The following is a 14,367-nucleotide window of genomic DNA, read 5'->3' on the forward strand; positions in this document are numbered from 1 at the left end:
TAATTCTCATCCACTTGTCTTTTGAGTAGCTTCTAATTCACAGTAGGCTTTCAGGGAGGTTTTTGAAAAATCTGGGCTGAAAAGTGTGGGATTCTATTTAATTTATAACAGCTCCAGCAGTTTGACACTGTCTGGGATGTGTGTGCAAAACAAGTGGGTTTTTTTCAGTTTCGCCCAGTTAGCTTGTATTTGAGTAATTTTAAGGTAGGCACAGTGAAACAGCACAAAGTTGACTTAAAAATGACAGGACATTTGATTAGAATGGCAGTATGTGGTCAATAGTAAAAACAGTTTCTGGTGTCCAGTTGAATGAACAAATTCATAAATTGTTATTTTGGTTGTGTGGTAATTACATATTGGAATTGCTTTATTGGTGTAATTGGGGAATTTCCAGGATTGCACCCCTCATAAGAATATAAATGTATCCATGCAGAAGCACTTGCAGTGGCTATGGACTAGTCTACTTTGTGTGTGTGTGCATGCACATAGTGTCTTAGTGCAGGCTTTCTGACTCTGAGAGTTAGGCAATAATGCATCTTTCCTGTTTTCTTTATTTATGTCCTGTCAAAGGAAGGAACATTGCAAAACACTTGCATATTGCATGAATTACTGCATCCATCTGTTTATTTTAGGTAAGGTGGATTGTTCTGATGTATGTAGCCAAAAGAATGCATGTTCGCAACAACCAGAGCAGCATAGCTGGGGGTCTTCTGACCTAGTAAACAGGCACAGAAGCTTTTTGGTTTTTTTAACATCAAGAGCATCTCTCTCTGTATGTGTTTGCATGTAATATAAGATAAAAGAATATAGATGTGACCAGGTCAGCACATGTCCTGCAGAACTATGGCTTGAGATTTGCTTCAGAGATCACCGTAAAGTGACCAGACAATTTTAGGCTTTCGTAGGCCACGTGCATTCTTGATCCAAGTCTGCAATCAAAATGATGAGCAATGCAGACTCTCATGTTAGACTGCAAGTTCTGCCTTTCTTTGGGGCAACTTTACTAGTAAAAGCAAGGATATAACAAAGCATAAGCAAAAAGGATTAGTATAAGCTAAATGCAACAGTTTTTGCTGTGCTCCTCTGTTAAGAGGAAAAGGACGATGAAAATAAAATGGTGGACTTTTTTCCTCTGGGATGTAAATTCATGTTGGCAGCTTTGTAATTGGCACTTCCTACCAGGGCTTGAAGTGATCTTGTTGCAGACAGTAGGAAACACAGACTGTGTTGGCTCCAAAGCCAGAGAATAATACAAAGATCCTTCTTATTGTTACAGTTCAATCTTAGTCTCCTTTGTCACCAGGGATTATGCAAATAATAAAATTTGGACACTGAGCCTTTTAAATAGTATCTTTCTCTGTCTATAGTCTCAACTGAAAAAAAAAAAAACCAACCTTCCCCCTTTCATTCAGTAGCAGCATGGGCTATATAGGGAAAACCAGGTTGCTAAATTATAGTGTCTTTGTTTTTCTATAGCAAAAATCAAACCAGCTGTTGAGTTGCTCAGTTGTGCTTCAGTTGTCCTTTCATTGAAATGTGCATTCAGGCCCTAGAGTTACACCAAAAGTCAAAGCTTCCAACTTTCATCATTGAGTGTCAAATTAGGAAAGGAAACTGTCTTTTTATAATCACTTGTGTAAACCTTAAGCAGTAAAATTGCATTTCATTGCTTTTAATTGAAGTTGGAAACTGAGTGTTAATATGAAACCATTACACACTTGCAATGGGTTGCTGGTATTCACAGCTTATCAAGCAACTGTTCCAGGTTAAAAACAGCCTTCCTCCAGCTCCTCCTTGAATTTCAAAACCCTTACAGTTGTTTGTAGAGAATTCTCTGTTTGCTTTCCATTAAGCAAAGCAACATGGTACAAACTGGTATCTGGCTCAAATGCTGATTACCTGAAGATGCACAGTAACAGTTTGCTTAAACCAAACTGGTAAGACAGGTTTTTCTTATCTTCTGCCCTGGCTTCCTGTTTCCATTGTCCCTTCTGTGTCCATACCATGGCTGCATGGCAGTCTGAACACGGCTTGCTTTTTAGCTGTATCATGTCCCTATGTGGCTGTACGATTGCTGGTCCTGACACAGAGGAGGAGTTGAGAAACCTTGTTCTGGGGCAGAAGGGAAAGCGGGCTGGTGGCAGCAAAAACTTAGCTCAACCTCACCTTTTTAACCTACTCCTTTAGGCTGAAGTCACCTGTGCAGGAATATATTGTAATGTTGACTTTTTTTAATGCTTCTGGCCAGCAACAGAGCTCTAGTTTTGCACCGTGCAATACAGCCCTCCGTGTTTAGATAACCTACACGATTGTTCTGTTAAATAAAATTGATATAATGTGAATTGGCAGATGACGGGTACATCCATATGGACAAGAACAGGCTGTTGTCTCTTGCTACCTTCCCTTGCATTTTAAAGCCTAACCTCCAGTGCACTTGCAGCAGTAGGAAAACCAGTTCCAGGCTTCAGGTGGCAAGGCTGTGTTTGCGCAGGGCTGCATCCATGGAAATTAGGGTTTTTAAAAGAAGAAATCCAGAGGACTAAAATACAAACAATTTGTTTCTGTCCACAGTTCTGCAGTTTGGGCTGGATCTGTGATTTGTTATACAGTCAGAGTAGCCCCAAGGCCCCCTCCTTAGGCTGTATTCCCATATATAGTATAAGCATTTCCATGCTGAGTCCGGTGGAAGATTTATCTGCTTCAGAAGGCTTCTGGCAGCTGCCACTAACAGATGCCTGGGGAAGGGCATTAAAATCTGCAGTCATACTTTGCCTGGGTATTACTCTCTCTTCCTGTTCTTTTCACTGTCTCCATGCTAATCATGGTGTTTCATGCAGGTTAAGAGCACAAATGACTTGGACACCCTTCAAAGATGCATCCCTTTTTTAGGCAGCAGGATCATAGAATGATTTGGGCTGGAAAGGGACCTTAAAAGGTCATCTAGTTCCAACCCCCCTGCCATGGGCAGGGACACCTTCCACTACACCAGGTTGCTCAAAGCCCCATCCAACCTGGCCTTGAATGCTTCCAGGGATGGGGCATCCACAGCCTCTCTGGGCAACCTGTTCCAGTGTCTCACCACCCTCACAGTAATGAACTTCTTCCTAATACTTAATCTAAATCTACCCTCTTTCAGTTTAAAACCGTTACCCCTCATCCTATCACTATGCTTCCCGTTAAAGCGTCCCTCCCCATCTTTCCTGTAGGCCCCCTTTAGGTACTGGAAGGCTGCTGTAAGGTCTCCCTGGAGCCTTCTCTTCTCCAGGCTGAACAACCCCAACTCAGCCTGTCCTCATAGGGAAGATGCTCCAGCCCCCTGATCATCTTCATCCTGTCTTTCTTATGTTGGAGGCCCCAGAGCTGAATGCAGCACTCCAGGTGGGGTCTCATGAGAGCAGAGTAGAGGGGCAGAATCACCTCCTTGGACCTGCTGGCCATGCTTCTTTTGATGCAGACCAGGATATGATTGGCTTTCTGGGCTGCGAGCGCACATTGCTGGCTTATACTCAGTTTTTCATGCACTAATACCCCCAAGTCCTTCTCTGCTGGGTTGCTCTCAATCCACTCATCGCCCAGCCTGTATTTGTGCTTGGGATTGCCCTGACCCATGTGCAGGACCTTGCACTTGGCCTTGTTGAACTTCATGAGGTTCACATGGGCTCACCTCTCAAGCCTGTCATGGTCCCTCTGGATGGCATCCCTTCCCTCCAGTGTGTCGACTGCACCACACAGCTTGGTGTGGTTGGCAGACTTGCTGAGGGTGCACTCAATCCCACTGTCCATGTCACCGACAAAGAAACGGTGCCAGTCCCAATACCAACCCCTGAGGAATGCCACTTGTCACTGGTCTCGACATCGACATTTGGACATCAAGCCGTTGACTGCAAACTCTTTGAGTGCGGCCATCCAGCCAATTCCTTATCCACCGAGTGGTCCATCTGTCAAATCCATGCCTCTCCAATTTAGAGACAAGGATGTCTCTTGCTGTGCGCCTTCCTCACTGCCCTAAGGATCTTGAACTCCACCATTTTGTGGTCACTGCAGCCAAGGCTGCCCTTCAGCTTCACATTAGCCACCAGCCCCTCCTTGTTGGAGAGAACAAGGTCCAGCATAGCAGCTTTCCTCATTGGCTCCTCTGTCACTTGAAGAAGGAAGTTGTCATCCACACATTCCAGGAACCTCCTGGATTGCTTATGCCCTGCCATACTTTCCTTCCAACAGATATCGGGGTGGTTGAAGTCCCCCATGAGAACCAGGTCTTGTGAGGCTGATACTCTCTGTCTATAGAGGGCCTCATCTGCTCAGTCGTCCTGGCCGGGTGGCCTGTAGCAGACCCCCACTATAATGTCACCTGACGCTGCTCTCCCTTTAGTCCTGACCCATAAGCTCTTGGTCAGCTCCTCATCCATCCCCAGGCGGAGCTCCATGCACTCCAACTGGTCATTGACATAGAAGGTGACATGCCCTCCTCATCTCCCCTGCCTGTCCTTCCTAAAGAGCCTGTATCCTTCCATTCCAACACTCCAGTCATAGGAGCCATCCCACCATGTCTCTGCGATGCCAATAAGATCGTAGCCCTGCAGGCGTGTGCACGTCTCTAACTCCTCTTGTTGATTCCCCATGCTACTTGCATTTGCACAGAGGCATTTAAGTCGGGCCCCTGATGAAGCTGACTTGCTGGCTGGAATCCCTTTGTGCTGCTCTTCAGGCGCTCTCCTGCTGACCTGTGATCCCTCTCCAGCCTCTGGGCATCTATTGCTGGCACTGGCATCAAACTGGTAGCAGTGGGATGGATTGAGGTTCCCCTCCCCCGGAAACTTTAGTTTAAAGCCCTCTAGGGATGAATATTTCTGTCATGATGTAAAAATGCAACTTCAAATACATCAATCCTGGAGGGGAGATGAGCCAGCAAAAACCTCAGGCTGCATTATCCTAGTTTTCTTTTCTTTGTGGGCATCTTTTCTGAACTTCTGGAAACCCTTGTCCCCCAGGCTTTTGAACTGGATCTCAGAGATGCCAAAAACCTTTTTTCTCACTGCCCTCTGCCTCATCTCTCCCCAGGAGCCCAGTGCCCTGTCTTTCTGCCATGCTTGCTAGTTTATAGCATGATAAAGCAGATAATCACTTGGCTTTGAAAATAGCCCCTCTCTTTTGCCAGTTCTGATCCTCAGTGACTCTTGAGTTCACCTAACTGCAGAAACTGCCGACAGCCTTTGGAGAGGTCACACAAGCATCGGATCTGGCACAGGGTGGGTCATTTGAGCATGGTCCTGGGAGCAAGGAATGGAGACCAGGACCTTCCTCTGGTAACTTCAAGCTGTTATATTAACTCAAGCTATCCCGTGTAACCTCATCTTCAGTTGCATGAAGCTGGTGATATGGCAGGAAATTAACCTTTGTCGAGGGAAGGGGTAATGCGCTTTTTGGTAGTGGTATGAACTGATGCTAAATGGGAGGAGATGTGTAATCAAGGTACAGGTTACACCTGGGGACAGGTAACATTCAGCCACTGAGTCTTAGTCATAAAAATAACTGGTTGAGAACAGCCAGAGCTGGACAGAAGGAACAGCTCTGAAAGGATTTGTTTGAGGTGTTTTTTCATTCTTACTGTAAAAGTATAGGGAAGGGAAATTTTGCATAAGTATATATAGGAGAATTTATTATTTTTTTTAAGAGCAGCCTTGATTTTAGGTCTCTGTTCAAAAAGTAGTAAGTCTGCAAGGAGGGCCCTTCAGTCTGCTTGTGGGAGTGAGTTGTACTCGGGACTGTGAGGCCTTTTCTAAGGTCTGATGTGCTGAAGTCATGCACTGCAATTTCTTGCACAACAGTAGATTCTCTGTGTTTCTGTGTCTGTTAACCCAACCAGTCCTCAGCCTAGTGTTTCCCAGGACTGTGGAAGTGTCTATGATTAGACCACTAGCTATTTCCCTTTCAGTATCTCTATAACATGATGTTCACTGCACATTGAATGGAATATACTCTTGTGGTCCTTTTTTTTTCTGTAACTAGATCAAGAAAAATTAAACGCATAGTATAAGCTGTTTTACCATTCAGTTATTCAGAAGCATTCTTCCAGCAGGTGGAGTAAATACAGATGGGAGTAAGTCTGGCTGCCCTCCTTTCTTAAGTCTGTCATATATTTTTGGTGAAAGGGAGAATACTTTGGCCATACATTGAAGTGAAAAGCTACTTCACAACCGATACAAGCTGAAATAAGAGCTGTATTGATCAGTGAATTGGCTCCAAAAGGTAGCTTCAGTTCTGCTGCTTCACTAAGATAATTAATGTTTTTTTATTTTTTTACTGTGAACAGTACATTCTTCTTCGAAATCCACACAGCTTGTTGATTTTCTTTTTTCTTTTTTTTTTTTTAATGTTTTTCTCCCTTTTCCACCAGAATGGAGTCATGTCTGGATTGATGCAAATGCTGCTTCTGAAGGTTTCTGCTCACATCACAGAACAGCTGGGAATGGCCCCAGGAGGAGAATTCAGGGAGGCTTTCAAAGAGGTGCGAACTTGAAATGGTTTTTCTGAGGTCAAAATACTGGCCTTTTGCTCCCAGAGTCGAACTAAATTAAACCAGTTGTTAGTGACTAGAAAAGAGCACTCTGGCCATACTTGTGCTGAAGCCTATGAAGTAGTAAGAATCATCTTCGGCTTCAAAGTGTACTCAAAAGTACAGAGGTTTGTAGCCATAAGTGGCATGAAAGCAAGTCCAAAAAGGCTTCAAATGATAAGAGTTTTTCCTGATATTTCTGATGGCATTTGTTTTCATTTCATTAATTATTTATTTTGTTCCTGTTAAACAATTGTTTTTGGATTCTGGATATGGATCCTGGTCCCACTGTTGGTGGTGTCAGGGTTTCAGGCTGTGAAAACCAACTCTAAAGCATTAATGAGATCTAACACATTCATCTAGAAAGTTTGGTTGGGGAAGTGAAATATCTGACTAGTCTGTTAGTCCTATCTGGTCTTTTAACACTCCCTTTTGTACTACTGCCAGCTGTGATACTGGGAAGTAAATAGTAGCTGAACTTCTACTGTGTATCACAGCTACTCTTGTTTTTGTCTGGAAATACTGAGACACTGTTTTCAGTATATGTATCGACCTTGCAGAATGTAGTAAGGAAATCTGAGATAATGTAGCTGTTAAAGAATCTGGAATAATTTGGTGTATTTAACCTTAATAAAAAGAAAACTGTTTCAAGGCTTATTTTCCTGAGCATTCCAGACCAGAGTGAAACATTTTAAGTGGGAAAGAAAAAAATATATATTAGCTTTGTTCTGTTCTAAAGTAGTTGTTTGAAATTTTTAAATGTATATGCATAGGAATTTTCTAGAAATTCTGTACTGTGCTGAAATTTGTCAGTCTAAGCTACAGCAGAGTCTCACCTCACATTGTCATGTGGTATCTGGCATCAGTTCTTGTTTCATAAGGTCCTTCTTGAATATATTTTAATATGATAAACTGATAGGTTAGTGATCCTGACAAATCCTCGGTAAAAGCAAAATGACCACAGATGTTTCACCCTCGACTTTATTCAGAACCGGATAGATATTGAGGCCCATCTGTTCACCTTAAGTATTCATAAACAGAAGCTTTCTGCTTTGGTAATAGTAACCTAAAGAGTGTAGCATTACAACTTAATGTTTTTAATGTAATACCTACTGCATCTTGTAGCTGATGTATTCCTTTATGAAGTAGTATTTTGGAAATTTTATTTACTGCAAAGCCAAAATATTTTTTTAATGTTGAAGTATGACACTACTTGCTCTCTTTTAAGATGCCTTATATAACACAATAAAACAAATTTTCTCTTAATAAGGATGTACTGTGCTGCAGTATGAAATGTTGACTCGCGATTTGTATCTTCTCTTTCAGGCCAGTAAAGTACCTTTCTGTAAATTCCATCTTGGAGACCGACCCATCCCTGTTACATTTAAGAGAGCAATTGCTGCACTTTCTTTCTGGCAAAAAGTCAAGCTTGCCTGGGGCCTTTGCTTCTTATCTGACCCAATCAGGTATGAATAAGCTTGCCACGTGTTTATCGGGTGAATATCGGGTGAATTGTTCAATTCTTCAGTTTGACTTTAGTACAAGCTGGAAGTCCTCAGTACCCATCCTGATGCAGTGAAACTTGAAGTTGGTGAGAAGGATAAATATACAAACTACCCTGCAATAATCCATATTTTTGAAAAGAAAGCTGGCTTTCTGATCGTATTCCAGCTCTTCCTTTAATTGTCTTTTGATACATTACTTCCAGGTGAAATGAGAGATTCGGTGCTGGAAAATTCCTAGTGTACTTAAGAAAAAACTTTATTTTCAGCATAATAATAAAAAAATAAAAAAATAAAATTTTTCCCACTACTGTGTGTGGATATTATAAATAGAATAGAGTAGGGCCTTGGTATGCTAATTTGTACCTCCTTAAGATTTCCAAAGGATGTGGGCCTGCTGTGCTGTCACATCTGGATCAGGGCAGCTTGAGAACTGAATCTGCTGTCTGAGCAGATTTTTGGAACAACAGAAAATGTTTGAAGTCTGTGGACAACATGTGGACTTTTAATGACTATTGCCTTTATACAGGGACATTGTTAGGATCTTTTGCCTTACAGTAATATTTCTCAGACAGCTATTCTCTTGCTCCATTTGTTTTCCCCTGCCCTTCAGAGACATCCCTGTGCTTCCTTTCTTCAGGAGTAGGTGTGCGATAACTTGCTTGAACTGGATGAGAACACATGCACAGCTGTCCTTCTAAATTCAGTCTGCTCCTGTGAGACTCACAGTGGTGGGAGGCTTGCCAGAAATCGGTTCCCTGTGCACATGGTCCCTGAATCTCAGTGCTGCTCTCGTACCCTATGACCAGAGCTCTGCACAGCTCATGAAGTGATCTGTGGCATTTTTTCCAGGCTTTTAAAATTGGGCCAGGGTTCAAACTGTAGTCTGGTCAATCAGACCTTCCGTTTTCCAGTTTTAGCATTTACTTAATTTTCCTTTCCTGTAAATACTTGCTGTTACATTGATCTGTAAAATGAGTTTGACCCTCTTTCAATGCATTAACTACAGTTCATGTGCAAAGTAAGTTTTCTTACTTACTGGTCTAATACCAGCATGAAACTATTTGCAGGCTTTTGGAGGGCATTGGAGGATATATTTCTCTGCAACTTCTCCCATTCTTTTATCCATCCTAAGAACATTTTGGTTTTCAACTACAGTATTAAGAGAATTACAGTATATGCACACTAGCTTCCCACTGAAGCTTGGACATGGCATCTCAGTTGTCATACAATTGATTTATTTGCTACATTGATTTTGAAAAGTAACATGTGGGTAGGGGCTGAAAAGGAAAGATGTTTATAATTGGGAAGTTGTTGGGGGAGGGGGATATTGTGCACCCAGCCGTCAACATGAGATTCTACAGAAAATGGAGTAATAATTCAGCATCAAACTTGTGTCAGTCTGATAGTTTTTCTGTGATCTGTTGAAAGCTAGCAATGCATTTCTTCTTTCAGTTGTCCCTGTTGACATTTGTAGTGTCCTTTTGATCTTGGAAAATAAAGAAAGCACGTTTGGTATCATTTGTCAGTAGACAGTGATGCAAAAACAGATGATTCTGTTGCCACAAACTATGACTGTACCACAGCTGTGGGTGCAAACAGAAGGTTAACAGAATCTATAAAAAAAAATAAAAGCTCATTACATTTACTCCTGCAGTTTTTATTTATTTCCAGCCCATTTCCTATTCTTCTGTTCAGATAATTTATTTATAACTTTGACTTCCCTGTTGAAGACCTGTGATTGACACTAGGAACCTGCAGAACTCTCCATCGCCTCAGACTGCCTTATGGTGTGCTTTTTTTGTTCCTTAAATAGAGCCTCCGTGTGTTCAGTGATCAGATCTGCTTCCTTGGGAGCGCTCTGTGTTGCCTCTTCTAAGCTTACTAATGTACACTGAAAGTGGGGCACCACAAAAACTATTTCCTTTGAAGCTCTAGTGCTTTTTTTCTCAGTTGAGTTGTCAGCTTTCAAACTAGGAAGGGTGAAAATCCACTAGCACTGCCTTAAGGCAAGTGACCTTTCTTTTTTCCCTTTCCCTTACTGTAGAGGCATTGTTAGGTACCCAGTTTTACAGGTTTAGGGAGTTTGTTTTGCTTCTGAAGGGAACTGGGGGAGGAGAACTGAAGTGTGTGGGTTTATGTGAAGAATGTGTATAATACCCAATTGTTTTTATTCATTGGTTTGTCTGTATTGGGCTTTAAAAGCATAACAGATACTGAGAAAACTTACCTTTCTTTCAGTAAAGATGATGTGGAGAAGTGCAAACAGAAGGATTTACTGGAGCAGATGATGGCAGAAATGATCGGAGAATTTCCTGATCTTCATCGAACGATTGTCTCGGAACGAGATATTTACTTGACCTACATGCTGAAGCAAGCAGCAAAACAGATAGAACTACCTCGAGCTTCAGAAAGTAATTGTTTTAAAGCAGATATCATAACCAGCAAGGTGTTCTTTGTGTACTAGTCCAAGGTTCAGTTCTTCTCAGGAACTCTGGGATGTTCTGTTCATGTGTGCCACATGTCACATAAGATTACAGTGCTTAAAAAATTAAACAGGGATATTACTCCTCTGTTGCAACCACCTATAGAAGTAAAGAATTTTTGTAGAGCAGTAGACTCCAATTATGATTCCTTTCTCATTGTCCTGTTTAAAACTGGAAAATACTAATTAGCCTGACAACTTTTTCAAAAGGCAAGCATCTGGTATTACAGCACAGGACAGTCTTATGTTGCCTATCTCACTTCCATCTTGTTACCTTAACAAATTCATTGTCATCACTAGCTGCTCAGAAACTTTTCTTGCTTGAAACGTGTGACTTCATGTTTCAGGAAGGTATAAGCATACAGTATAACTGCATTTCTCTAGCCTTTGGAAGTACTTTGCTGCTGTATGTGATCTGCATGCCCTTCCTATATATAAGCATACTGAGGTATGGGTTACCTCTTATTTGCTGTCTTAAGATACTGTTTGTAATCACTTGAGTGCAGACCTCTGGCACTGTCTTGTGATTGAAAAAATAGCAAGGGAATTGCACTTGTGTTCTTGTACATCCCTTGCCTAATATTACCTCAATGCTGCCTCCTTAAAGTTTGTCCAAACATAGTGTTACCTGTTAGCTCAGTTGATATGACTGGGAGAGGCACAGGTGCATACAGTTACTTGGTCTAAAGAGCAGGCTGAAAATTTAGTTTTATTGTTGGTCCTGGCTGGGTCATGAGCCACAAAAGGAATTGTTTAGTAATTCCCTGCTCTCGCCCTCCCCCTTACACCTACCTTCTTAAATGCTCAGTTTCTGCATCACTGGTTTAGTGAATGCCTGTGAAACTGGAAGGGGTTTATATGCATTATGAAGGACTTGGAAGGTGGGACCATAAAAGACAAGAATGTGAGGGACTACCTGACTAATAGTCATGTGTCTCAGTCTCTTAGTTAACAAGAGACAGTACCAGAGACGGTTTTGTTTAGAAGCTGTGCGTTTATATTACAGACATACAATCTGTTCTATGCATTCATGCTCATGAGAGGCAAAATGAAAAAAGGGGAGGAAAAAAAAAAAAGGCAAATCATATACTTAAGATTCATAGTAAAATACAAAACCCCACAATTCAAATGAGCAGAAATAGGGCATCGTTACCATTGTCCAAACTGTTTGCTATTGTAGGCAAGGCCAAAGAAACAATTTTGAAAAAGTGTATAATAGTTCTAGAGTTTTCAATACAGTTTTGTTTCATTTTGGGGGGACCTGCTTTTCAAATTTTTTTACTTATTTCTGGAAAAACCAAGGGTGGATATTTATAGCAAGGCAGTGGAACTTACATTTTATATTTATTTATTATATTTATGTATGATTTTCCCCATAGGAAAGCAGCCTGATTACTATCACTTAGAAAGTTTTCTGTGAATTATTATTATCGTGGCGTGGTGCTATTTTTTCACTGGGGGAGAGGTAATCCCAAAACTTCTAGGAACAACATTTTAACTTCCACTGGGTGTTGTGGAATTTGGATGGTAGATAGGAGGTGAGGGTGGGAGCTGGCACATGTTGCAGTGGTCTAATGATGACTGGCTAGGTGCTGCACACGAATGGGATGGGTTTTGCTGTTACCTGCTGAGGCCAGGTCTGTAACAGTAAACTTAACAGGGGCAGGCATGGTCTCAAGTGCTGTTCTCTGATTGTTCATTCTGCTTGCTAGGCCAGGTCTTGTCACAGTTTGGATGTGTGCCAGCTGCCACTGTCCAAAGTGGTGGAGAAAGCTCTCTGTTCAGGAGACAGCAAAGACCAAGGCTGTTCCTGATAAGCAGTACAGAAACATGACTCACACAGGGAAGGAAAGAAATTAATTTAGCTTGCATCTGCTGAGCCTCTCACCCTGAGGCTGGAGTATGAACCCTGGCCAGGTCTGTTCACCGAAACAAACGTTTCCTGAAAATCCAGAAACCATGCTAATTTTCTTTAGACTTTCAACATAGGAGGCAGTAGGTGAGATGAGTATTAACTTTTAGTATGTAACAGTTTTAATATCTGGTAGAAGAGTCCCTACCTCTTGGAAAATTCCATTTTGTCATCTTACACATTACCTGTTTATTTATAGCTTGAAATTAGTTGGTTTACTGATGTGTTCCTTTTTCTCCATCTCTCTTTCAAGCTGAACCTAGAAAATATATCCCAGCTGTTGTAGTTGGTGTTGTTGGGATGGGTCATGTACCTGGAATTGAAAAGAACTGGAACTCTGACTTAAACATCCAGGAAATAATGAGGTAACAGTCTTCCTTTCCTACGTGTTGACGTAACAGCTGCTCTTGCTAAAAGACAGCAATAATTGGTTTGTTGGGGTGGTTTTTTTGGTTGTCCCAGCTTGAAGAAACATCACTACTGTCATCCCTGCCCTGTCAGCTCACTGCTTGCTGTACAGTGCTTGCAGATTGTGCTTACAGCAAAGGAAAAGAAAATATCAAAGGAAAAAAGTAAATAGTTGGATATCAAGCGAAGGAGAGATGAGAAGGTGCCCATGTCTAGAAAGAAAATTCATTGATCCACATTTAAGGCTTTTAAAACAAGAATTCAAACAAGGGCTGTAGAAGATTGTGAAAACAAAACCAGGCTTCCAGCCTAGCTTAGGTAAATATAAACTGTTGGATTCAAAGCTTTTGTTGTGTAAAGACGCTGCTGGCTCTGGCAAGCTTACTATCACAGTTGTTCATAGCCTGTTTTTAACTGTAGATATATATTTAAGTAATAACATGTTTTAATGCATATACCTAAATATGGGCTGATATAAGCCATGTATCTGGTGAACTCTCGCTCCAAAGTAGCTATTAAAATAGATGTAAGTGCTTTGTAAAAGAAGGAATTGAAGAACTAAAATCTTCAGACTGTGTGTATCCTATGAAGCCACAAAGGTCAGGACTTTAGAACTGTAGGAGAGATTATAGTACAACCTGGTAGTACTGGTCTGCAGTGGCTTAGGATAATAGAGCCTTTCCAATATTGGCACTTTACCTTATCACATCTGTTTACTGTGTTTATAATATATGTACCTCATCTCTTTAGAGGCTCTGAAAAACAGAAAAGACTGTGCCCCAACTAAACAGTGTATTTAGGCACTAAAATATGGTTTAGAGAGATTTTTGGTATCTGGATGCAAGAATGCAATGTAAAGAAGCCCTGCCTAGTCATTTATAAATCTTTTTCAAGGCTAAGCCTCTCCTGGAGTCACAAACTAGATGTCCGTATTCCTCTGCACCCTTGCAAATAACTGTAAAATGAGGTTGCCCAAATCCGTATGGTTAGTGTTGGCTGCATCATTGACATTGCAGAACTGAAGAGCTGAAAGCCTGATTACATGTCTTCAAGTTTATGTAGAGGGTCTTTTTCAACAAAGTTTAGGCTCTTCAGCTTGATTGTCTTTACCATGCTGGTGCCATAACTAAGGGGAATGGTTACCAATATCTTTCATAAGACATTAATATTGCATTAATTTGACTTTCTAAAATAATATGAAGCAAATGATGTTCATAAGATTACTATATTTGAGACTCATTTCTCCTTAAACTTTTTTTAGCCCTCATGCTGTTGCACTGCAGTTGCAGAGCAGAGTTACAGGGGTTTTTTGTACATGTTAGTGGTTGTCACCTCTCTAAAGTGAAAAGTTTTTAAGACTTTTACAGGTATTTAGTTAGGTTTTACAAGTTCCAAAGTGATCCTGGAAATCGTCTGGATAGAAGCATATACATTTCTTAGACTTCCAATTTTTAAGTTCATGCATTGAACCTGACTTTGAGCAGACCTTACTATTTGCTTCAGA

General features: G+C 41.2%; 1 protein-coding gene across 6 annotated transcripts in view; it reads left to right on the forward strand.

Moving 5' to 3' along the window:
- TRABD (TraB domain containing) overlaps positions 1-14,367 on the forward strand; it is a 39,329-nt gene that overhangs the window by 19,071 nt on the left and 5,891 nt on the right. For 5 of the 6 annotated variants that reach the window (XM_075024945.1, XM_075024944.1, XM_075024946.1 and 2 more), the window contains 4 exons: positions 6,398-6,508; positions 7,883-8,022; positions 10,300-10,472; positions 12,709-12,820. In XM_075024945.1, the coding sequence (XP_074881046.1) occupies positions 6,398-6,508; positions 7,883-8,022; positions 10,300-10,472; positions 12,709-12,820 (536 nt within the window). Of the gene's footprint in view, positions 1-6,397; positions 6,509-7,882; positions 8,023-10,299; positions 10,473-12,708; positions 12,821-12,917; positions 13,256-14,367 lie in introns of those variants that run through there. The other variant, XM_075024948.1, reaches the window with a different exon arrangement.

Source organism: Buteo buteo, chromosome 4, assembly GCF_964188355.1.
Source record: "Buteo buteo chromosome 4, bButBut1.hap1.1, whole genome shotgun sequence".
Taxonomy (NCBI): Eukaryota; Metazoa; Chordata; class Aves; order Accipitriformes; family Accipitridae; genus Buteo; species Buteo buteo.